This window comes from Phalacrocorax aristotelis, chromosome 7, assembly GCF_949628215.1.
Source record: "Phalacrocorax aristotelis chromosome 7, bGulAri2.1, whole genome shotgun sequence".
Classification (NCBI taxonomy): Eukaryota; Metazoa; Chordata; class Aves; order Suliformes; family Phalacrocoracidae; genus Phalacrocorax; species Phalacrocorax aristotelis.
Genome location: NC_134282.1, coordinates 46,924,550 through 46,950,369, shown reverse-complemented (window position 1 = coordinate 46,950,369; position 25,820 = coordinate 46,924,550). Strand labels below are relative to the sequence as shown.

At 48.7% G+C, this 25,820-nt stretch overlaps 1 protein-coding gene across 3 annotated transcripts in view; it reads right to left on the bottom strand.

Moving 5' to 3' along the window:
* NTRK3 (neurotrophic receptor tyrosine kinase 3) overlaps positions 1-25,820 on the bottom strand; it is a 218,698-nt gene that overhangs the window by 172,703 nt on the left and 20,175 nt on the right. For all 3 annotated transcript variants that reach the window (XM_075100595.1, XM_075100594.1, XM_075100596.1), the window contains exons 2-3: positions 12,665-12,739; positions 11,257-11,328 (exon numbers count right to left, since the gene is read on the bottom strand). In XM_075100595.1, coding sequence (XP_074956696.1) covers positions 11,257-11,328; positions 12,665-12,739 — 147 coding nt within the window. The remainder of the gene's footprint in view (positions 1-11,256; positions 11,329-12,664; positions 12,740-25,820) is intronic.

Genomic DNA, 25,820 nt, shown 5'->3' with positions numbered 1-25,820 from the left:
CCTGCCTTGGGAGGGGTGCCAGGGGCTGCAATGGGCTGGTATGGTACCAACAGCTCTGCAGAGCCTCTAAAGAAAGGAAGGGATACAAATATGAATATATATATATACACACACACATATATATCTCCCAGCAATAGCAAAACAGCAGGGCATAAGGCAGGCTAAGCTCTCGGCAGACACTGCTAAATGGTTTCCAATTAATTAACTGATTACATGATAGAACAGAAGGGGATTCAAGTGAGTGCTGTTGACCTTTAAGAATAATTAATATCATCAGGATCGCAAAACTCGTCCAAGAAAAATAATTAGGAAGATTCTAATATTGCCTGCAAAGCCACATTGAAGGGGGAGAGGAAGGTTCTGGTTAATTCAAAGGCACAATCCCAAGTATTTTCTAGCAAATCCATTTCTCCCTTACACTTGCTTCCTCCTGCAGAGCTCCCCCAACACATGCTTCTTCCTTTCCCCAGTCAACCCTCCCTCCCCAGATCCATTCTCCCCATCACCTTTTCTACACACCATCCCCTTTCTGCTCCGTTTCAACCTTCTTTCCTAACGACTTCTTGCTCTAATCCTTTCTTGCAACTGTCTCTCTCCAGACTGGTCCCTGTCCCTCCCACAGCCACATCCCATCCCTGCTCATCTTTGACCAGCCCCAAGCTCCACTCTCTGCCTTTCTGCACTTCAGGAAGGAGCCCTGGTCCTTCCATATGACATGGATCCACTTTTTATTCTCTAGTCACCACTGGTAGCTTCATAGGCTGACAGAAGGCAAGCGCTACACATAATCCCAGAAAAGGCCTTCCCTGCTTTTCCTTAGCAGTCAAATCCATCACAAAGGCTGGTCTGGGAAGCAGATGCAAAAGATGCACAGCAGCAGGAGAAAGTGAAAGATGGGGAACTCACAATAGGAGAAAAGGGAGTCATACCTCACCAAGCACATGGATACTCCCACCTCGCTATATTTTTCCTTACTTCTTTCCCAGTTTGCTTGGCCCACAGGTCCTGCATGGGAGAAGGGCTGGAAAGCCACTGAGCCAAGCAGGAACTGCAGTGGTGAGCTTCCCAGAGAAGGTCACTTGAACACACTGGAAGGAAGGTTGCATGAGCAGCCAACATTTCTTGTGATGGAAGAGTACAAAAAAAAAAAAAAAAAATCACAAACCACATAGCCCTGGAATGAAACCCACCTTTTGCAGTGAATAAATAAGTTTCCTCTGCTGCTTATTATCGTTAAAACTTTTGTGGCTTGACACTTCACTAAATTATAGATAAAAGGAAAAATGGTCTTCCTGGGCTCAGAAAATCAGGCTCCTGCCAAAGAGCTGTGTTTACACCAGCTAATGAAAAGAAAGCCTGCCATTAGCCTACAGCACTCACCCCACCTCAGCGGGGAACAGAGCTACTTGCACCCACAGCACAGGGGCCCAGGAGCAGCAGCTGGATACTACGAGAGAACAGAACTGGGAGGCATGCAGGGGCAGTGGGTAGGCATGGGGAGGTGCACACATGGGGAATGGCAGACCATAGAGACCACACCGTGAGCCAGTGGAGATGGCAGCTGCCATCTCCCATGCTGTGCAGAGGCTCCTGTCCGCCACAGGAGGTGAGGCTGATGTGCTCCAGCTACACCTCATCAAACAGCAAGAAAAACACTCGGCTTAGGAGACAGACAGCATTAAGCAGGGAGCTGCCTTGCACCAGGCTGCTGCTTGCCTCCAGGCGCCCATGGGGTTGGAATGCAGAGTAAGGAGGCAGCAGATACCTGGGAGCACACTTGAGCATGGGCATAGCCTTTTGGGCAGAAATGTTCCTATTTGCAGTAGCTGAGCACACAAAGAAGAGTAACGTTCCAAACAGAGACCTGCCTGCAGCTACACCTGAGCCATGCTATGATGTGCCTCATCACAGCCCCAGGAACACTTGGCTGAGGGGGACAGGGAACTGTTGGTGACTTAATACAGTCAAAGTCCAGCAAAGCTTGCTTGCTACACTCCTCACTTTTAACTATTCCAAAAGCAGAAACATGTTTTGTCTTTCACAATTAGCTCTGTCAAAAAAGGACAAGAATATCTGGACACAGTAGTTACATGTTTCCTGCTCTTCTTAGTACCTGTTGTACTTAAACAGAAGTCTCTTTTACCTGCCCATTATCTTCAGATATTGGTCACTGTGAGGAATATTTTCAAATTAAAAGACTAATCACCATGAAGCACTGAGTGCTTCAGTCTGCAGCAGGCATTCCTTCATTATTCTGAGACAGCAAATTGCCCGCAATTATCAACATGCACAACTGAATACAACAAACGTTTTGCCAAAGCCCACAGGTTGCGGTTGCAGTGAGGTTGGACAGCAGTCCTCCCAGAGAACTACTCATGTGAGAAACCCACAGACAGCAAGCAGCAGGGTAGCAGTGCTGCAAGACAATTTCGTTCACTCTGCAGAACAAAGCCAGTGCCAGGAGCCACTGCAGTTCAGAAAGTTTATATTGCATCTGTCAAACAGGCATCTCAGCAGACTGGCTTCATAGCAGGGGAGATGGAAGAATAAAGGTGCAGCTGGCAGTGAAACCAGGCTGGCCATCACTCAGGTGGGCTCACACCTGATGGATTGATCCATCTTGTACCTGCAGTCAGGTGTGCACAGCCACTGCTCCACTCACTGGCCTAGGGTGCTTGGCTGGGGCTGGAAGGGGAATGAGGTTGTTCCAAGAGAAGGGCAAAGGAGGCAGGGGCAGCAGGCAGGGAGGCCAAGCTGCAGGTTAGAGCTGAGCAAGAGGCAGGGAAGCTGGGAAGCTTCAGTGCAGGCAGGGAGCAGCCTCCCTGCCAGAGGCCTGCCCTGTCAGAGGCCAGGCTGCAAGCAGAGATGCAAGGAGGGCAGAGGCCTGGATGAAGCCAGTGCCCATGCTGTAGGCAGGGTGGCTGGGGCTGGTTCTAGGCTACAGAGAGGTCAGAGCTGATTTGGCAGCAAGGACGCCCAGATGCAGGCAGAGAAAACAGGAGGTTGGAGAACTGAGTTGGAGGAAGGGAGGCCTGGAAATCTGGAGGGTGGGAAGCAGAGAGGCCCAGTCTGAGGCAGGAAGGCTAGGTCTGGGCTGGAGGCCGGGAAGCAGGGAAGGCAGGAAGGTCAGCATCTGGGTTGGAAGCAGGAGGCTGGTGGCTGCGGGCAAGGGGGGCGCGGGCAGAACGGAGCCTGCCGGCCCTGTCCGTGGTGCTGAAGAGCGGCCGCGCGGGGCGCCAGGCACGGCCCCACCCGACGGGACACCCGTGGGCACCAGTAGAGCTGCCATGCATAACTTCACGGCACGCCAGAGGACAGAAGACATGAAACATACTCATCCTCAGTCACTAGGCAAGTCTACAGACACAGTTACCCACATCTCCTGGGGAAGAAAAACCTTTGGCTTTTACCAGCAGCCTTGTAAGTAATCCATGGTCTCTTGCATCTGACATAATACACAGCTCATCCCTTCACAAATACAAATGAGGGGAGGGGTATGGTGAGAAACTCCACCCCCTCACTCAGTTTTCTAATAAAATTTTATAATTCCAACAAAACACATGACTGCTTAACTTACGACATTTAAATTCTTGCCTAGTCACACAGCATCATGAATTAATGTCCCATCCTTCATGTCCTGTCATACCTTATTGCTCAAATAACATATGATTTTAATGTTTCTATTTTTCTGCCCTGGTGTTTATTGCCTGTACATCAAAAAGGGAAAATCAGCCCTACAATCACACTGTTGGTAAACCAGTATCATGGAAAGAAAGATGACAGGTGAGAACTTCTGCAGTCACTTAAAATTCACTTGTCCTGTCATGATTGCTCACACTTTCTCCCAGCAGCTCTCAAGCAGGTTTCCTTGACCTCCGGTCCTTCCTGGGGAGGGTCCTCCTCCCTGTGCAGCACCTCTCACACTGGCATATTCAAGTAGGACATGCCTTGCACCACATCTAACAAACTGAGCCACAGGGTTTGGAGAGCAAGGAAAAGAGACAGACAGAGATTGTTTCTCGAGTACCTCTATGCTGCAGTGACTTCAGAAGCCTAGGAACAAGATTCAGTCCTTGTCATGCCCATATCTCCAGAAATCAGCTCATTCTGTGCTGCTGGCTATCTCAGAGATGTTGTGAGGTTTAACCAAGACACAACTACACGTCATCTTCAGGATCACATCCTAGAGGAATGCTTGGCCTCTTTTTGAAGGGAAACTCACACAAGACATTCATCAGGCTGTTGTTGCACAGCAAGGACTATGTCACAGAGGATGAGCCCTCCAAAAAACCCAGCTTGTCTGAAGTTCACATTTTACCCCAGTTCTGAAATAAGGCTTGTAAAAAGACAAACACACACATACATGTAGGAACAACCTCATTCAAAATGTCCCCAGCATTGTCTGCAGCCTTTTTTAAAGGGGGAATGGGAAAACCCACGACCTTCACAAAGCCACAGTTGCCCATTGCACATGTCTGCCAAAAGAAAATTGATCAAACTTCAGAAAAGGAAATAAGTCTCATAAGCACACAATGCAGCTGCAAAGAACTTCTTCATTTCAAATTAAGGAAGAAGAGACAAAGCCACAGCAAAATCCTGAGAGCCAGGTACCAGAGTGACAGGCATAACATAAGAATTCAAGCAGGCAACAAGTATTTGTGATAGCATTATTATAACTCATCTTATATTGCAACAGCATCCCGCAATTCAAGGTCAGGTTTCACTAGAAACTGTACAAGGTGTTATGTTGCAAATAGATCAAATAAAAGCAGAAAAAACAAATGTTATTCCAGGTGTTCAGATGGGGAACTGAGGCAGGACTAGTTTTGCTGCATAGTGCACAGTGCTTGAGTTGGAAACTTAATTTCTCAGGTTCCACTAGAGTACATCAGTCAAACTCACCACTCCACCTCCTATTACAATACTATAAACCCTCTCCACAGCCAAGCAAAGCAGCCTGCAGCCAGGAATTAGTTACCCAGCCCTCTGAATGCAGGTCAAGTGATTTTGACTCAGCCTGAAGGAAAGGCATAGTCCTGCAGGGAACTGGTCTCTCCTCTGCCTTGTGCACAATGGCTGGTAAAACAGGACCTACATCTGCCACTGCAGAAAAAGGAATAGCTGCAGTAAACTGCTTATCAGCCACCTGCGGTAATAAACAAGCCATCAAACCACTGCTGCTGATTAGCATATCAGCAAGGACCTGCGCTACACTGGCATCCCAGGGACAGAACAGGAATGTTTATGGAAGCAGAGGAGATGTTACTGCTGTTTATTTTAGTGACTGTGATATAAGCATGCCCAGCATTTTATAGAACTATAGACACATGGGTGAAAATGCTTCCCTGAGTAAATCACAGCACAGAGGTTTACTCCTAGAAGGGGCTGGAATAGGAATATCCTTACAGTACAAATGGGAATCAAAGGGTACCCAAGCTGCCTGCCCAATTAGGGATAGTAAAGGAACATTCACCTAACAGAAATTAGAGGCTGTTTAAATCTTTCTCATACTTATATTGCCTGTACTCATGGAGAAATTCAGTTCGTATTTAGTCCTTTGCAAATACAAAATAAAACACATCAAACTGTCAGGTAGGTTGTTTAGGTAAATTCCTTTTACTTCACCCTCCCAGTGAGCTAAGAGCTTACATATAGTCATATACTGTGACCCAGCTAATACACACAGACTTGTTAGGCTGCACTTACTCAAGAATGTGGACAGGAAATCAAGAGCAATTAACACATGACAGTTTGGATTAGGAGGAGACTGCCAGGATGGGTGTGACAGCAGTGTAGTGATGAAAGGACAAAGCAGGGAGAAATCATCAGGAGGGAGGAGGAAGGGTAATAGGACATCAAGAATCAATAGGAGGGTTGCAGGCAGTCACAGGGCCTGGACCTGGTTACAAGAAGAGAGAGTTTAACCCTGCTTCATTTATAAGAATGGCGCTTTCAGGACATTAACTACAAAGCAGGGGAAAATTACCCTCAAGCCATGACCAAGAGGGAACAGTGCTATACTTGCAGTAATTCAGCATCTGATATCTTGTTTATTTTATCTTAAGATCTTGATCAAGCTCCCAGACACACAGAGTAAAGAAGATGAACCTTACCAGCCTTACAAGACAGCTGCCTGCAGCCCTTCAAAAGTGCACGGGCCTCATCCGCTGGAGGGCTTCAAGTGCTGTCCTGAAACAGCACTGAAGAGGGCAGAGAGCAACTCACCAACCTTGTGCTGCCTCAGCCACCTCAATTTTCAGGGGGTGCAGCCCAGTTTCTTTCCTATCAAAGCCTAAAACCATAACACGTGTCTGGGAATTCCCATGTCAAAGCTACAAACTACATCCAGTACCAGTTCATATGACACTGCACAACTGCCATGAACCCAGCCAGGACACCAAAACTAACCCCATCCTCAGAAAACAACACAACCTACAGAGGAGGTTCTGGGAGGCTCCAAATTAATCACAACTCAGGTTTTCCTATGAAAACAAGCCCATAGATCAAGCCAGCTCAGTCTTTCACCAGACAAAGCAGGTCCCTACACATTCCTGCCAGCACCTTCCAGATCTTGCTCAATTCTCATTTTTGGGAGAAAAAGACTGACAGGATCACGCAGATAAAAATGCCTGTGGAGCAGAAGGTGACCTGACCATACTGTACTCAAAAAACAGTAACAGTCAGCGCAAAGCACTCCAAGGTCTCCATCTTTAAGACCCTTGCATGAACTCTGGAAGGGAAAGCTTGATCCTCAGCCCGATCTTCACTCTGGCAGACAGCACTGAGAGACAGTCTTGGCCAGCCCACAAACCAATTTAAAGCATGTATAAACCTCCAGAAGATAGTTTAAGAGTAGCCTCTGAATGCAGACAGAAATAGCAATTATTAATTTTCTAAATAGAAATCTGACTACTTAAGCCTTATTTAAAAGTGTGCCTGTCTCTATAATTACACAGCCTTAATTTGTTTTCTTTGCTACACAATAAATAAGGTGTGCACAATTACACTCTGCAAATACAAGGAAGTGCCTCCTGACTGGCTGGCTGAGTACGCAGCCGCCCAGGAAAGCATTTAGAGGGAATCACAGTCTCTTAAGTACCTGATTCTCAGAAAAGGGGAACTCAGGCATTGCAAATGTCAACTTGTCTAGCTCTAGACACAACCTGCTGGGAGCCTACTCTCCTACATGCACAGCTCTACTGTCCCACAGCCAGCAAAGGCTGGACACTTCAGCCAGCAGCAATCAGACCCTGTCCTCTCCTGTGCACTGATTCCTGATGCACTGTGAAACTGAGGACTTTCCAGTGCCTAATAAGGAATGTGATAATGTTGTATCATTCCCCACAAAGCACTACAACCACCTCTCTCTACTATTCCTCTGCCTATTTTCATGATACATGTGGGAACTCAATATCCTTAACTTGTAATCCTCTATCTAGTTCAAATAAGTTGGCCAAAGCATTCCAGTGTTATTAGAAGGACAGAGAGTGAGAGCATACAAGGCTGTTTCCTCAGTAAGCTGTCTAAACACAGCAACATAGTAAATACATATTCACATGGTTCATGTGTCTCAAATTTAGGAGCTATATCATCCTAAAGTTTTCTTGTACAGCCTCAAGCCAAAGACTGAGGTTATCTGTCAACACCAAACATTTCCTATGGTCACCTGCCTCGCCTGCTAACACTAACTTCCACAAATCTTGGCTACAAGGGCTCAGTTTCCCACAGCCTAGACCTGCTGGTCCCCGCAACCAGCGCATGGTGTTCTTCAGGACCATCCCTGCATTAGCCAACAGGCTGTCAAAGCTGCACAGAAATGCAACACAGAACCCACAAATGCAACTTTACCCAGCAAGACTACCTCAGTGAGAGCACAAAATGACACTGAATAATATCCTGTTTAGATCAGACCCACATCCACCACCATTCAACATCCAGCCAGCATTGTTCTGGAAGGAGTCAACTGCCTCAGCCCAACTACCAGCAGAACAGGTAGATCCACACTGAAAAACCCACTGTTATATTTTGGATCAACTGCCTCTGTAAGGTCGGTGCTGTGAAGCTTGTCACTGCTAAGACAAGCCATTGAGCCCTAACTCTCCTCATTCTAGGAGAAGGGAGAGCAATCCAAAGCTATTTCTAGATACACACCTCTGGCTCACAGTCACCCACTGCTGCTCCACTGATTAGGTTGGCCTCAAGGCCCTTACATTTACACAGCTGATTTCAAACCTTAAAGGACAGGCATGACCCTGCCAGGCTACACTTTTGAGGTCTACCACTCAGGCAGCTGAATGATGGAAATCCCCTTCATGGGTTTCTCACCTTTCCTCCCAGACTCTGTGATGGGGAAGGGGGGGTGGGGAAGCCAAACCTCATCCAGAACCATTATATTAAACAAACCCCCACAAACTTGAGCTGCTGCAATTAGAGCTGGGATAAGTGATCTGCTTGTGATTGCACAGCTGGGGTCTGAAGACAAGTGCATGCAGAGGAAGGGCCAGAAATAGAAGCTGCTGGGAGAAGGCAGAGCTAACTGGCCCATCTGAGAGGAGGAAACCTTGATGAAAGGCACTGGGAAAAAACTCGCTCCAGCAGGAGGTTGGGATTTAACCCAGGATGGGGAGGGAGGGGTGGGGGGGAAACCACACCAGTTTTTGAGTCCTCACAATTTGTGCATGAGCTTCATGTGGAGATGTGCCTGCTGCTGCTCAGACCCAGCTTGTAGCACCCTGCAAAGGTCCAGCCCAGGGTCCCCACCAGCCTGTGCCAGCCCTCCCTGACAGTGAAATCCCTGTCATTTATTATACACATTTGCCATCTTATTGACTCAACTCCACCTGCAACCATCCAAACAGCCAGCAAAGGAGAAGGAAAACCAGGGCAGCAGCGATAATATGTAGCAGTAACTCATCAGTCTTAAGCACACCATCCCACAGTCCCCAGGCCTGCAACCATCCAGCTGCAGCCAGCCTTGCCGCAAGGGGATTGGGACAGTATCCTTTGCTCCTGTCAGCTACTGTACCTGGGTACAGCAGCCCAAGACTTACAGCAGAGTGGCATTTCTATTAATCTTTTTATCCCTGGCTCCTACATGCAGCAGCTGTAGAAAATGTCAGTCCCCCAGCAAGCTGAGCTTCCTGGGAGGCAGCAGCTGTGGAGCAGCTGAGGAGGCACCCCGATGCGCTTGCACAGTGCCATGGCCATGGAGGGGAGCCTGGGCAGCACCAGGTGCCTGACAGGCTGCACAAAGCCTCGGGAGCCACCACGCTCCCCCCGTCAGGGAGAGAGAAGCCCAGAAACAGCAGCCTGGCTCAAGGGAGCCGCGGCACCATGGCCTGAGAGCCTCTGGGGAGCAAGAGGGAGCCACCGTCCCTGAAAGTACCAGCTCTCCATCCCTGGGTACCCAGCATCCACTATGAGGGACATCCACCTTGCAAGCATCCACACTGCCAGATCCCAGGAACAGCATCAAAACCCACTGTCAAACACTAACCAAATAACATACTTACTTGCCTCGAGCTTCAAAAGGCAAGGAAAGAAAGATGTTAAGAACATGATCAATCTTACGTGGTCCAAGCAGTAAACAAACACATATTTCATCACCACATACCAACCTTAACTCTTGACATAAGATGGATGTGGGTTTTTTCCATCTCAAAAGTAATCTCAAAAGACAAAAACAAACGCTTTTGGAAAAAACAGCAACAATTGCATGTGTACACACTAACAACATATTCAGCCTCAAAATGAGCACACGTGGCCTTCTAAACTCCTACCATATCCAACCTAATTTCATAAGGAATCAAATGCTCTACATTTTATCTGCTAGATGCATAAACAGCAACTGCACAATTGACAAACACCACCACCCACCACCACCCCCAAAAAAAAAAAAAATCAACTGGGAGCAGTATTCAGAAAGTACACTTCCCAGTAAAAAACAACTACAGAAAACACAAAACAAACTCTACCAATCAAAATAACAAAGCGCAGAAATCAGGAAAATCCCAGTGGTCAGCATTAAGGAGGGTTTATGACGACAAAATAAGGACTTTAAGCTCAAAAAGACTCCATGCTTGTTCTCCACACCCTTAACTATTCATGCCCTTTGGTACTGCAGATCTCCTAGTTAGCACGTTCTTTACCATCACATAGCGACTGTAACTGGTTTTCAAAAATGGAAGCTTTGGGGATTTTTCCAGTTCACATAATTTCCAAGCAGACATCAAAAGACAAATCTACCCTGCTCTGCAGGTCACATCTATCTCCCTCCACCTGGAACATGCCCATATCAATGTCTGCATGCATCTGCAGACTCAAACAAACGAGCACTACATCAGTTTTTCTTGGAAGAAGCCACTAGCATTGGTTTCCAAAAAGCAGGGATACACATGCTCTCCATCCAATGCATCAGCTCATGCCCAAGGCCAGTGGCCTTCCACCAACCCCTTTTTACCTTTTATATCTATACCAGAGCTGAGAGGGGTTTGATCCTGGACACAGTCCCTTTGACAAGATATTTCAAGCCCACGGAGCACCTTGCACACTGGCCTGAAATTCAGGCTTTCCTTTATCACCTTGGGAAAAGTAATACATATCTAGAAAAATAAATCGTGCCCTTGGCCTCAAGGATGCGGGAATTCCCTGGGACACCCTACCACTGTCTAACAGTACCCCAGCAGCTGGACACTTGTGCAACATCCCATAATATCAGGACTCCAGCCTCTCTGGCACAAAACATCCCTACCCCAGGCCCATTGCAGACACCAGTTTAAGAAGTCAATAATTAGAAGCAGAGCTGGCAGCCCCACAGCCCAGGATTTGTGCTGGAAAACCGCCCTTTGCTTAAAAGCTAACAGCTTTAGCTAATAGCAGGGTAGTCTCCAGCTGTGTGCTGGGGTGCATGGCCACCCCCCAAACTCTGCAGAAAGAGAAAAGTGCTCTCGCCACTGCAAGGCTGGTAATGACGCACGTGTTCATTAGAGCAGCGGTCAAAGCCAGTGCAGTTACTAGAAACCAAAACCCATCAGCTGCCCAGCAGGAGCTCACCCCATCCCACATCACAGCCCATCGCACTTCCCTGCACCTTCACTTTTCCTTCTCCAGCCCTTTACTGCCTCTCCCTGCCTTTTCCAATCAGCATCCCCCTTCCCTCCAGCTGCTCTCCCCAATGGGCACTTTGGGGATCTGCTTTCAGGATTGCCTTTCCACAGGGAGCAGAGGGAAAAGGGGGCAGGAGCCACTAGCACTCACATGTAGCGCAGGTGAGGGTTCTTGGCAAAGGCGCGTGGCTGGATGTTTCGTAGTCCTGAGTTCCTGATTGTCCTGCAAAGGGATACAGAAGGGCAGTGATGGAGTCAAGGGTGACGACTGCTCTAAAACCCTGCACTCAGCACCCGAGGTACACTGGGAGCCCTGCAATGCCCTGCCAGGAGGCACATCTCACCCCAGACAGCACCTATGAGTTATAAGCAAATTGGCCTTTTCAGCTTCATCTGATAAGGTGACAGCACAGTCTCAGTGCAGAGAGGCTGCTGGGTGAGGACCTCCACACACACCCATCAAGGCTTGCTGGGGTGGCCCAGAGCACCTCCTGCTCCTCTCTTCTCCCTCCATCTTCATGAGCAGCACTGCCTGGCCACACAGCAAACCAAACCCCCAGCGCCACCATCTTCCCTCCCTCAGACCCAGGAGAAGACCCTTCTGCTTGCAGCTCTGATAAGGAGGGGTAAGTGTTTTGCATAGAGAGTTATGGACATTGAAGGGGGAATCCTCTTCCCACCCTGATCTGGAGAAGCCATATCAGCATGATGACCAGGGTTTGTTAATATTGGCTGCAGACAAAAGCATGCCCAACTCCATTGCTGCTTTCTTAGGTGACATGACAACAGCAGCCAGCCTGCTTACAAGGTGAGTGTATTAAAAGTACAGCTTGCTGGGGGCTGGTTATCGAGTGCTCAGCAACGTACACCTCTCCTCCAGCCTGCAGGCAAGCTGTACATAATGTAAAATTCCCAGTGAAAAATATTAACAGTCTCCCCTATTAACCCTGAGAAATGCTGTGGATCTCATGCAAGCAGCACCATGGCACACCCAGATCCAGGAGGGGGAATTAAGAGAATGAGTGGTATCCTTACTCAGCCAGGCTTCTCAAGCACCTGACAAGTCCGTTCAATCTCATGGACCTCAGTTTCCCCTCCTTGATGCACAAAATCAACCTTTCCTGGTGCTCAGAGCGTTGTGCAGGGACATGCAATTCCCTTATTGTGCACTATGATGGTGACTGCACTAAATGAGCACCAACAGCTCAGCAGTAAAGGATGAAAACAGTTGGAATTTTGCATCGTGGGTCTAAAATGAGTCAGAACAATGCACAAGCCCAGAACCAGAACTGCGGGGGAGAAGCGAGGTCAGGGCTGACGTGCGTTGACAGAGCTGTCAGGAGCTAACAATCTTCCCTCTCACAGACCCAGCAAAGGCCAAAAAGCAATTCATCTCCATTTTGCAGAGTCTTGTGGCAAAGTACAGCAGAGCCAGTAGCTTAAACAGGCTCCAAACATCACGGCATGGAGACTGCAGATGGAGGGAAGCTGTAGCTGTTTGCTGGAAGGAAAGGGCTGCCCAGTGCTGTTCTCCTCCAAGACACTCAGGACATACTCACAGCCTCTGGAGTCCCGTGTACAGCTCCATGTCGACAGCATTCAGCGTCTGCAAGTTCTTCCAGTTCTCTATGTGTCTGTGGAGAAGAAGGAAAGGCTCAGCTGTGGCACAACCAGATGGCCTCTCTGCCCATGCAGGGAACAGAGCACTGGAAGAGCTCATCATGCTCTACCACCCAGCCCCACACCTCTTCCCACCTGCCTTCAGCCACAACATTCTTTCAACAGTTCTGGGGATTGGACCTGCTCAGGTTTCAGCATGTACACCCTCAGACACATACAGTATGCACCACGCTGCCGAAACAAGTACTTTCTCACGCTGCTTTTCATTCTATTTTCCTAGTGCTTTGGGAAAGCCAAAGAACATGGTTTTACCAACAGTTCAGAGGGTGACAAGTGCAACCAATCCATTGAACATCCTTGCCCAAGTCATTGCCCCTCCCTGCTCATCGGTAGAACAAAGATATGCTTGAGACAGCTCATGCAGGAGGAGTGAATGTAAATAAAACCTCAGCAAAAATTTGGGGCCTAAATGGGGGGGAAAAAAAGAAAAAGTCATATATTTATCCAGTCCCTTACTGGGGTGGACAAATGGGGTCCTATTCTTTGCTGGCTGGAAATGCCCCTGGCAGGTGAGTACCAAACTTAGTTTGGAAACCCTGACTTTATAATAAATTCCTCAGTCGCCTGGGGTGCTCTGGCAGGTATGTTACAGAGAACAAAAACATAAATACATCTGTCACTGCAGGATTGTTAGTCAGTAAATATTAGAGCCAGGGGAAGGTGACAAATCAACAGCCCCAGAGAACAGGGTCCCCTGCTACTGGCAGCACAGGAGTGATGCTGGCAGCAGTGTGGCCAGCTGGCTACGGCCACGGGCCTCTCCTAACAAGCTGCAGTACTTTGTGGTGGGGAAGGGGCTCAGTCCTCATCCCCCCATGCAGTCCTTTGCCAGTTCAGGCTTTCTCCCTGATTAAACCTGGACACCCTACCACCAGAAAGCACATTTTCTAGAGGGTTTTTGCCAAGCAGGTGGAGGTGGTCATCTCTCAAAGTGAACCAAGAAGGGGGGAAAAATATCTGGCTGGTCCCCTCACACAATACGTGAAAGAAGCCCAACGTCTTAGTTTATGAACATGCACACTCAAGCTCACATCTGCCTTGATGCAATTGTTGGCTTTGGACTTGGCCCTGGAAAGGGGAAATATTTCCAAGTGATGCAGGATTGTGCCAACAGAACCATCCCATGATTTTATGATTCTAGGCAAGAAGGTTGCAGGACCCCACGTGGTGGTTCAGAGGTTGAGCAAGCGGAAGAGAGACCTTTGACGACTTCCAGAGCAGTCACAGGAGCCACACATTCCTCCTCCAGCACTCACTACACCTTGTGCTTGCACGAGAACAGATGAATTAGTGTGAGAGAAGATACAGACCTATTTGAGCCATACCCCAAATACCATCCAGCTCAAGAAAGAAAAATACAAAGCCTGGACTAAATCTAACCATATTTCTCTGCTCACCATGCAGATCCAAGAAAAGCAGAGACCCACAAGAGTCACCTCTGCTTTCCACATGTTCCATAATTGCCTGCATACCCAGAGGGGTTAGCATAAGGATGCTGCATAAGCTCCCAACCTGCTGCCGCATGACAGTGTAAGTTACAGTTCATCCTCAATGACCTGCTCGTTGGCTTGGATTGTCTGTGTCCCCAACAGAATGAGAAACAGCACATTACTACAGTCATTTCGTATTCCCTGCCAACATCTAAGGCCTCTGCGAACATTTGCAGAACAAAACAGACTGGGAAGAATCAGTCAAGAGATGCAACAGCTCACTGAAATCCTTCCGAGACAGGGCAGGGCTGCAAGTTCAGGTCCTGGGCCACAAGATTGCAGGACTGAGTTATTGGGACTTGTCACCAAACAGCTTGGCCACACTGGGCAAGGCTAGAAACATAGGTTGAAGGCATTTCCCACCTGCAAATCCTTACAAACCAAATGAGAGGGTCCTCCAAAAGAAAGAGTGAGCATGGGAAAAAGCAGGAATGGGATGATGGGGATTTACCACCAGGACATGCTGAAGCTACAGCATCCAAACAATGACCTTTGGGGAGGAACAGACAAGACCTGAGCCATGAGCTATGGAACAACCACAGCTGGGAAGGAGGCAGCAGCCAGATTGGCTCTTGTTTTATTGATTGTGTTTGCTAAAAAAAGTCAAGGCTATTTTTGACCTGACACTCAAAGCCATGTGGGCAACATTCTAGAAGAGGCAGAAAAATACCCAAGCTTGTTCCCAGCAACATGCACAGGCATGACTTGCTGATCACTCAGCAATGGACTACAAGGCACCTGGGGGCCCCCGACGGCCAAGCCCCCCAGATGTGACATTACACTGGACTGTAAATACCACTCCACAACCTGCATTTCAGCCTCCCAAACAAAGCCCATGAGCTTGCTGAGCCAGATATGCTTTGGTATGTTAACAGAGACATGCAACATCCATAAAGGGAGAGCCGAGAGAATCTACAGTGGAAATAAATACATACACTTACTTATAGGATAATCCCCCAACCCAGCAGCTGATTTACATGGAGTGCAATACAGGGAAATAGCATCATCCTGAAGTAGGTGCACAGATCAGCAAGCAACTTTGAGCCCTTAAAGCTACACAGACACTTCCCTTCTCAGGGACTCCCAGAAATGGCTCTTTGCATTTTTCCTCTGATTTTTTAACTTAGGGAGTTACACCCTTGCTCCTAGAAGTGGCAAATCAGTCTTGGCTCACAGGCAGCTCAAAGATACACCAGGAAAACCATTTGCTTTGGTTCCTTATTGCTTTGGAAAGACATGTAGGCACAGGGGTGCTGGGTTAACAGTTGATTGATTGATTTATTATCTTAGAGGTCTTTTCCAACCTTAATGATTCTATATGATCTTATGAATAGTGTAACTTTACGCTGACTGGGTTCATCTGAATCCACTTTGAAAACAAAAATGCATCATATTCTGAAAGCTCAAGGAGTAAAGCTGTGATTGCAAAATTGGCAGTGGTTGCACAGGAAAGCAAATTAACCAAGCAAAGAAACTCCACCTGTAAGACTTAAGTCCCTCTTCATGTCCTTCAGCATCTCAACTAGCTCCCCCCCCCCCTTTTCCTTCAAAGATTTTTCTTGCCCTAGAAATCTTCTATCCTCCCAATTGCTGCTGAAGGCTGAGACCTTCCCTTCTCCTCTGTCTCAATTCATTAACCTGGCAGGAACACAGGTGCTGCATTCACACCATATACAGATGTGACAACTCCCAGCCCTGCCCTGGTCTCTACAATCAGGCATTGAGGTATGAATTACAGTCAGTGGGTTACTCCCTCCTGCCTGCAAACATCTCTAAATATATATTCCTGTGGCATTCCTCACTTATTACTAAGGTAAGCTGCTCTTCTGCAAGACAATAGCTTCAGGACCAATACCACACTTCACAAATCCTGAAGTGCTCACCATGTGCACAACCACACATTCCAGCTTCTAACTGAGACCATATGAGATGCATCACTAACACGTGAGATTGCCCACTATTTTTTTTTTGGGGGGGGAGGGGGATGAAGAGTGGACAGAAGGGGGTGTTTGTTTAAATATTCATTTCTTTCTCCTACTTCTTGTCTGTTTGGAGGGTCCTGCTAGTCCAGATGTCCTTGCACTGCAGAGCTGCTATTACACCGTGCCTTCTACAGACCGATTAAAGTCCACCTTCGGAGTAGCTAGGGCTTTGCCTCCCAGCTCATACTGAAACACTGCACTAGAATTCCCCTGCTCTCCTCGTTTCTTACCCAAATGTACTTACAAGCATTTTACATCCATTTTCTCTTGCGTCAAAAGTGTCTTTGCTAAAGCAGCTTTTTTCCTTTCCCAGAATTTCCTCCTCTCTCCTTTACAAGAGCCAGACCTACCGAGCTATCATTTATAGGTTACATGAGGCCAGCTCTTCTAAGGCAGTGTGTCTGTACCAAGCAGTGAAGTGCAAGGCAAATTGTCTCAAGTGCCTTGAAGAGATACTAACTCAAGTCCCAGAAGTGATAGAGATATATTGCTCAGGCAGAGCCCCGGTAGCGAGGTTATTTTGCTTGTGGTTTCAGACCCAGCACAACTGACACTCACAATTGGTGTCCTATGCAAGAACCACCACTGTGACAGACAGCTGTTTGCCAGCTCCGCAGCTCACGGGCACCACGTCTCACTCCCAGATCCCAGGGCACAGTGTGAAGCCAGTAAACAGGCAGGTGTCTTTGCCCCTGCATCACACGGAGATCAGTGATCTTGCTGGTGACCATATGGTCACCAAGTCAAGGGTTTAGGTTTCAGCTGGTCTCCAGAAGTGCCAGGACCTTGCCCCACTTGCTAGAAGGTGAGCAGAACCATCTCCATGGGAATGGCAGTTCCTTTCATTCCCAGAAGGACAACATGCAAGGAAGTGTTTGACAACACAGGCTGGTATAACCTTGAGACCACACAGCAAACCTGCCCAGCTCCACATGCTCCCCTTCCAGCCCAGGGCCAATGCAGCAAGGGAGACTAGAATATGCACTGGATTTAAACACAGCCAGGCTCATTTCAGCCCACGTGTATGAAATAGAGGTGAAAAATAGCCTCTTAATACCAATTTACCAAGTGATTAGCTTGAGGCTACTTAGTGTGTCTGGCCTTCCTTCACCCTCCTCATACAACAGGGATAATATTTATCTAATCTCTCTCAGCTTTTCAAGCACCCCAGTCAATAGCTAAACAAGGCACTCGATAAGCACCAAGTATTATATAGCATGTGTGTACACATGCTACCCAAATCTACATCTAGCCCACACCAGAGGGGAGCAACTTTTCACCAGGATGTCATAAGCTCCATTCACTGCCAGAGCAGACGACACATCCCTGTTAGAGCCATCGCTCATGTTTGGGTGCTGGGCAGATGAATAAATTGTGTGCCAACAAGCAGGCAGCACCCCGACACACATAATTTTACATAAAAATATATATATAAAAGGCAAGCAGAGCATTTCTCTCCTCTCTCTTGTAGGGCAACAGGAAAATTGATTCATCATCCAAGCATATTATACCTCGCAATCCAGACGGAAGCATTAGCTTTCAATTACCTGATATGTTTAGCATTATAAACAAACCTCCTGGCGCACCAGTTCCAGACCATGCAAATATGAATTTGATTGCAGGGGGCAAAGAGAGGGAAGATGTGTCTTAAAACCCTTGACCAGCAAGTCCTGCCTCCTCCAAGCAGAGGTGCTGCAGATGTTGATGGGACACCCTGGAGGCTGGGAACCCCATGGCACACCCCAGTGCAAACCACAGCCCCAGTGGGGACTGCGGCTCCTTTTATCCATCCCTCGCACCCCACGTGGGGCTGAGGAAGCCATAAAGGAATCAGCCATCTTTCACAGTATTATAAGGTACTTTTCTCATACATTTAATAACCAGAGGCACGAAGGACTTGATTCCCTCAATATGGAAGTTATAAAAGTGAATTGGTAACTAAACATTAAAGGCAAGGGAAACTGAATAAAGACTTACGAGGGCAATATTTTCCCCATTTAACATGTGGGCTTCCCCTTCCCAAAAGCGCATGGAAGTCACCCAGTAGCAGATAACTTTGCATCGTTAAGGATAATTTGAGGTCAGTGGGATGGGGGGGGGGAGGGGCAGGGGGAGAAAGCAAATCCGTCTTTGTAGAAACAATTACGAGCATAACCCCACAGTGTAATTGTGATTCGTCATGGTAACAATCATAAAACACACTACTGCAACACAGCTCCCTCTGCACTAGCAGATCTGCTCCTCTTGCCGAGGCCATGTAGAGATATGCAGGTGCTGTGGCAGATGTGAGGGGGATATACCCAGTCCCCATCCCATGGACCTGGCCACATCCAACCCAAAAATCCAAACAGACACCTCCAGAACAGCTGGGCAAAGGAAAAAGCCCTGATCCCTTGCTGGCTGGGGAGACTGCGGGAACAATATAGCCATGTACAAGCCACTACAGCGTGGTGTCTCAACAGTCTTCCTGAAGAAACCCAACTGCTATACACCACAAGCACCTCACAGGGCACCAGGAGTTCAGAATAAGACTACCCTGCAGGACATCTTTCAGATGAGGCCAGACAAGTTTCCCTCTCACCCTGACAGCATCTGCCTGGCCCCAGGCTGGCTAGGAGCAACCACTAGGTGCAGAAGAGCTACTACAGCTGCAATATCTAACAAGATTTGCATATAAAGACATCTACTGTGGAAGATACCCTGAGAAACAGCTTCAAGCTCTGTTGAAACGCATGTTTTTTCCAGGCACTGCAATTAGGCAATGCTGCCTGGCACCCATAAGGAAGTATAGGAGCTGTACCTAAAGCAGATAGGGAAAGGACCTGTGGTTTAAAAAAAATCAGACAGCACTGCCAACAGGACCAGGATCGCACCCTTTGCTTTTATCCCTGAGGACATGAGATCCTTTCAGGCACAGGGTGCACTGTGCCCCATGTTTATGTGTTCACCCATTTCCCCTCTATGATCTCCACAAGCCTCCAGCTCACCCCGGGGCAGCCGCTACATCCCACACCAGCTCTGGCTGGTGACTTACGGAGCAGAGAGCATCCCTTCCAGGGACAATGTGTCAGCATTACTAGAGGACAGTGGGCTGCCTGGACCCAGCATGGACAGATTGCTGCAGCACACGGTTAGCAGTATGTTCCTGTTATTGTAAACTACATCCAATGTTTTTCAGTGCAGGAAGGCTTATACCCAGTCACTTGTTTCCAGAAAGCAAGAAATAGGTGCAAGTGGGACAGCAGAGCTGAAGTTCTGTGGGGAGCAGTGCTACTGCCATCACAACAATTACTCTCCTTAATATCCCATCACTATTACTCAACTAGTGCTGGGAGAAGCCAGCACTGTGGTCCTGAGCAAGAACTGAGGTGTCCAAAATCACCCCAGAGCTGAAGAAACCTCATTTATCAGAGATGAGCAACAGTGCAAAAGCTTCAGGAGGAAATTCTTAAGAGCTGCAACACCTCCTGCACAGGAAGCAGGGTTTGGGGGACCGTGATGCTGAATCCCTCTGTGTACAGGCTGGGCTTCCTGGCTTTGCCCTGGCTCCTTGCCTGCCATCTCAACACCTCCCAGCTGCTGCAGGCTCTCTCCCCACCTCTTATTTATTGCCTATCACTATTTGACCCTTACACAATCTCGGACACCACCCACAGTCAGAGAGAACGAGACGAGAGGAGAACCTTAGTCCCACAGGCATGGACATAAATACACAAATGCAACCAGCAGAGTGAAGCATCAGTAAGGGCAAGAGCTCAGCCCCTACCTGCAGCATCAGCCCTAGCTTGCTCCTGTTTTCCTCTGGGTGGCAGACTCAAAAAAATGTTACTTCTCCAAAAGGGCTTTTCTTTTGTTACTCTCCAGCAGGACAGCCTGCAAAGCCAGTCCCCTGTGCCTGGAGAGGTGCTTCCCACCGTTAGACATGCATCTGGGGTACATGGAGCAGAGGCTCCTGCTCAGGACTGCTAACATCAACCTGCATTCATCTAATCACACCACTGCTCCAAAACAGCCATGCAGCTGTCTGGAATGAGAAGGCAATCCAAAGGGAGAATAAACAATTCCCCCAAGAGTTTTACACTGAGTACAAATCTTAGAGGGAGGCAGCACCCTTTGCTTTATGAGGTGCAGGAGACCAAAAGAGCTCCTGTTTTTAAGCAGCTCCCCAGGCACCTGTCCTGTCAAAGGAAAGGATGTTTTTATCCATAGGATTTCATATGTAGTGAGATCCAGCAGTGTGTAGCATCTTGTGGTCCTCAAAGATCAAATGGCATTTTATAGAGGAAGCAGCACCCTGGTCAAAATTGGCTTCAGTATTCTGCCCAGTTAAACCCTCCCTGCAACTTCAAACTGAAGGTCAGATTCCATCACACTCCCATCTCTGAACAGGTCTGGGGCTTTTCAGAAATTAAAATATATATATAAATTAATACAGGCAGACAGAGCTTCCAAGGTCTGCTCCAAGGCAGCTGTGTTTCTCTCCTGGGGAGCACAGTGCCTACAGACAATAGCAAGACAAGGAGATGTACTAAAGGTACGGGATCACTGGAGTTCAGCTTGGCAGGAATAACTCTTGGTACGGTACAGTGCCAAAGAACATGTGGTGGAAAGGAGCCCCCTCAAAAAGGTATGGGGCTTTGGTGATGGGCAAGACAATGTCCTGATAGACCATGTTAGCTCATCTAGGACCCAAAGGGCAGCACTGCCAGACACATGCATGCATTGCACTTCATGCTGTGCTTAAAGACAGGAAAATGGACAAAGCAGGAAAAGGAGAAAAAATCTTCCACAAACTGGCTGTTACTGTGATATACGGCACTGGGAATAAGGAGGCAGGAGTAGGATTCCAGCAAGAGCAGATGCAAGAGACAGGGACATACAAGTGCCACAATGGATGGGGGTCGCAGTCCTTAATCCAGACCTGCTGCTTTTTTTGGCCCTGCCCGCTGCCACCCACCCACGCAAGCCTGCAGACACGCTTTCTAAAACCACAGCATCTATGGGAGTCTAAATTTGGGAGCTTTTAACATCCACATCATCTTTCATCCCAAATACTGTTTCAATGTAGCTGCACATTGTCAGGCAGATCCTTCCCACTGCTCCCATGCCTGGATCCCAAAAGCAGCATGGAAACCAGAGCTCAGAGATGCAAACTGCAGGTGCCATTTGGGTCTCTCTCCTTCTGCATGGTTATGGCTGTTTAGCAGCTGAATCCAACACTATCCCTCAGTCCCCCATCCCACTTTATCCTCCTCCGCTCCCCCACAACTCCACCACCCTCATAGCACGACTCATCCCATTTCCAGCTTTCCCACACACCCTGAACACAGGGAAAGCTGCTGCCCAAGCAAGGGGAGAGAAGAGCCAATCTTTCTTGGACTCGTATCCCGCTCCCACGAAGCATTTGTTTTCCCAAAAGGCTCCCAAGGAGCCTGAACTTTGATCCACCAGCATTTTGGCTCCTCAGATGTTTATGAAGCTCAAACAAGTGGGCAGCAATGCCCAGCTGGGCTGGCCACAGGCCAGGCTCCCAGCCGCTCCGCTCAGGATGGCCACAGGCAGAACAGCTCCAACCTGCAAGACAACTTGCTGGGATCCCTGTTACCTTCACAGCACCTCAGATCTGCCTACCCAGCACACCAGCTTCTCCCCTTAAAGCCAAAGGACCAGGCAAGCTCTCCACAGAGTTTATTTTGAGCCAACTACCACAACCCATCCAAGCTTGCATCTGCATTGCAAATACATTACAGTCAGCTCTGCCCACCCACCCCAGCTGCAATGAAGGGGCTTCTCCATCACCCATGAGAAGGGCTCTGTCGCATTTTCCCCAGCCAAGGCCCCTCCCCACATCTTTTCCTCCCACTCCAGTTTTTCCTACACACTGGGTCGCTGTTGTTGCAGAGGTGTAAGAGCAAAAGTATCACTCACAAGCAGGGGGATGCACACATTAAAGACATGGTGACTCGGAGCTCTAGGTTTCCCAGGATTGCAGATATTTTGTGGGAAGTCAGCAGGCTCTGAAAAGGAAAAGCTAACCAACACACCCATTAACATGACACAGGCAGGAGGAGGCAGGGAAGGGAAGAAAGGAGAGCAAGGAGGGAACAGACACTTTAAAAGCCCCTCTCCCAGTGCTTTACTTTGTTCTTATAAACGTGAAAAAAAAGTGCCTTGCAAAAATGTTATAGAAGACACTGACAGCCAGAGACACTGCTATTCAGGCTGCTATGTTTGAGCTGATCCAGCTAGGAAAACAGCAAATCTGGGGATGGTTTCTATTTCATATCGCAGCTCAGTCTGCCGTTGCTCTAGATAAAGGAATAACTGAATTATGGAGAAGCCTCTGCTCACCCAGCTCCTTGGCAGAGAGCAGCACTCATAGCCAGGGCTTACCAGCACTCCAAAACCAGCCACCCCTGCCCTTCATTCACCACAGGCACCTCCTTCACCAGGGCCAAAGGTGGGGTGAAACACTTGAGCTCATGCTATCCAAACACACTGCTGTTAGGCTGCACTGGCTGTTAAGCAATTACATTTTGCTTCACGCCAGCAGCAAGGCAGGAGCATAAAATGTGAGTTACTGCAGTTTGGCCAACACATGGCAACTCATTAACCTGATGCTGACATCCCCACCCTTCGCTAGCAGGCTCTCCTCGCACCGTTTGAAGATCATCTTCGTCACCCAGGCTTGGGGGTTTGCACAGAGGTTTAAAGCCACAGTGGTAAGAATTAATGACACCCAGCCCCCGGCAGGCCATGGCAGCCCATGCATGCCCCTCTCCATAGCCCAAGGCCACATGCCCTTGTAGGAGACGTGAGCATAGACATGATGAGCCTAATAGCTTGGTGCTCCTGAAAACAAACCTCCTATTTCTGAAGCATTCCCAAAAGCTGGTGTTACACTGACAGGTCTAAAATCTCACAGGAGCATTTGAGGGATCCAGAGGTCCTGCTCAGTTGTAATTGTGGAGATGCAGCGAGCAAGGAAGCCAGGTTGCACCTCCTGATGGTGCCTGCCTTTTCACCACTTGGGTTGAAGATGTATCTAATGGGATACATGTCTTTTTGGTACTGTTCAGTGTCACAGAGCAATTTCAAAGCCAGAAAGCAGATCATCAGACGAAGCCCTTCCAGCAAGATTATTTTGTTGTTGTTGCTGCTGTCGGATTTATAGGTTGTTTTCTGGTTAGTTTTTTTTGTTTGGTTGGTTCTTTTGCAAAGAATCACACAAACTTTTCTTCTGCTCCTGGGTAGCTGGAGACACAGGAGGGTCCCAGCACCAGCCCAACCTCAGAACAAACTACGTGAGCCCAGAGTGTTATCAGTGAAGAGAAGTTCATTCTACAGAAAGAATACAGACATTGTCTGCCGCCAGCCCCCAGCAGCCCTCCAGGGAGCGGGCTGGCTCGCTTGAGCCTGCAGCAGCTGGGGCCAAAGACCTGGTGCCATGTGCCAGGCTGGGGCTTACCAGGGTCAGCAGCTGGAGGCGGACAGCCCTTCTGCATGCCAGCTCCTTCTCCCTCTATGGATATTGCAATGGGATGGATAAGGGCTGCCTTCGTCCTCCCTCCTCCTCTGCAGCAGGAGGGCTGGGACCAGGTGTCACCAACCTACACAGTTGGCCTCAACCCACCAATATGTCCTCATCCACAGCCTTTCCACACCAGCCTTGCACCATTCCCACCAGGCACCTTTGGGCTCACCAGACAGCCAGCAGGCCTGCCCAAAGCCCCACTGGCAGCCCCCAAGCCACTATCAACGCAGAGGTGCCCACCAACAGCACTGGGTCAAGCCACTCTCCAGTCTCTCCTGCTGCAATGTCAGGGCTCAGATTCAGCCTCTGGGACAGCACACACAAGGTTACTCTCCCAGGCTTGTGCCTGTCACCACATTCACAAAGCTTTCTGCCCCAGAAGCATCATTTAACAGCCTTTCTAGCTGTTTCCCTGGCTCCCAGCAAAGGCAGGAGGCAGAGGAGGAGGAAGCAGGATGAAGCCAGAGGGGAGGGTAGAGCTCAGAGCCAAAGCAGTGTTGGGATGCTCAAGGGCAGCTCCCTCCCCCAGGGCTCAGGGCTTCTGCCCATGACAGTTTTCAGCTGGGTTGTTTTTGGTTTTTCACATCTTTCCCCTATCTCCCCTTTGAAAAAGCCTGTAGTTGCTATGGAAATAGTCTCATCAGTATGGGTGGAGCGTAGCAGTACCAGCCAAAACTCCCTGTGGCTCCCAGTTGACACCAGTGCCTAGGAACTGGCAGCACTGGAGGTTATCCCAAGCTGCACAGGGGATACCCAGGGCTTAAAGCAGCACTTGGCACTGATGGGTGAGACCCATCTGGGAGTCAAGAGCAGGGACCTGCAATTCACCCAGGGATAAACCAGGAGAAAAACCCAAACATAATAATTGAGACATCCTCATGCTGGCTAAAGGACAAGAGGCTTATAAACAGCAAAAAGCCACAGTCTCCCCCAGCAATACCCTTGCCATGAGCAGGAGGTGGCCACAGACAAGGGCAGCAGCAGCAGAGCTGAGCTTTGTCACTGGCCCTGCAACCAGTTCAATGCAGACCTCCAGGGAGGCTTCTGCCCCCCTCTCTGTACTCCTACCTCCCCCACCTCTGATAGGAAGCTAATGAGCAAGCAGGGTGCAAACAGCAACTGTCAAGTGCTGTGGAAAGGATTGGAGAGCAGAGCAAAAATCATTCACAAAGAGGCCAGCATGTTGGGCAGCACTATGTGACCCAATGGACCCTCTTCACCCCCTGAATCTCCCCCTCCCATCCAAGAGTCACAGCTGCAGACCATCCAGATTTTACACAAGCTGATTCCTTGCTGAAAACACTGCCAGGGTCTTTGCAGACAACGGATCATCCTTTACCACTAGAGCTTGAAGCAAGGTCCCCAGGAACTGGAGACCAGCTGAATGGGAAACGCATCTTCTTCATGGGAGTAGGCAGCAGGCCAGCTGTGCTCAGTGCACACAGAGGTGCCACTGCCATGCTGGCAGAGGTAGCACATCTGTGATTAACCCCGGTCTTAGGGTAAGTGGACCCCCGTCTCCATCACCCCACATGGCTGGGAGAGAAAACATGACACCCTGTGAACACTATGGAGCCCAGCCAGGATGTACACACCACCTCCTACCTCTAGCCATGCTGAGTAGGCATATTCAAGCTGCTGATGTCCATCACGTTGTCACCTGCAGCCCATGACAAATGGCAGCTCCCCTAGCAATGACAGCAAGAGGCTCTCAGCTGCAGGATGCAAACACAGGTCTCTGCCACTACCGAGGGCTGTTCCCAGCCATCCCCGACATGAGATCACTTCAAATGGCAGTTTAACCTTAATGCATCCGGGTGCCACAGCAATGAGCTTCTGAGCTGTGTGGTTGACCGTTACATCACTAAACCCTTGCCTCACCATTGTGGACCACCACACATGAAACTCCTTTCAAAGCATCACTGCATGCGGCAGCAATGAGCGGGCTACGTATGTTTCCCCAACCATTTGTCTCCTAGAGCAGGGTTTTTCCTACATTCAACGTTGATGTCACTGTGCAGATCTCACT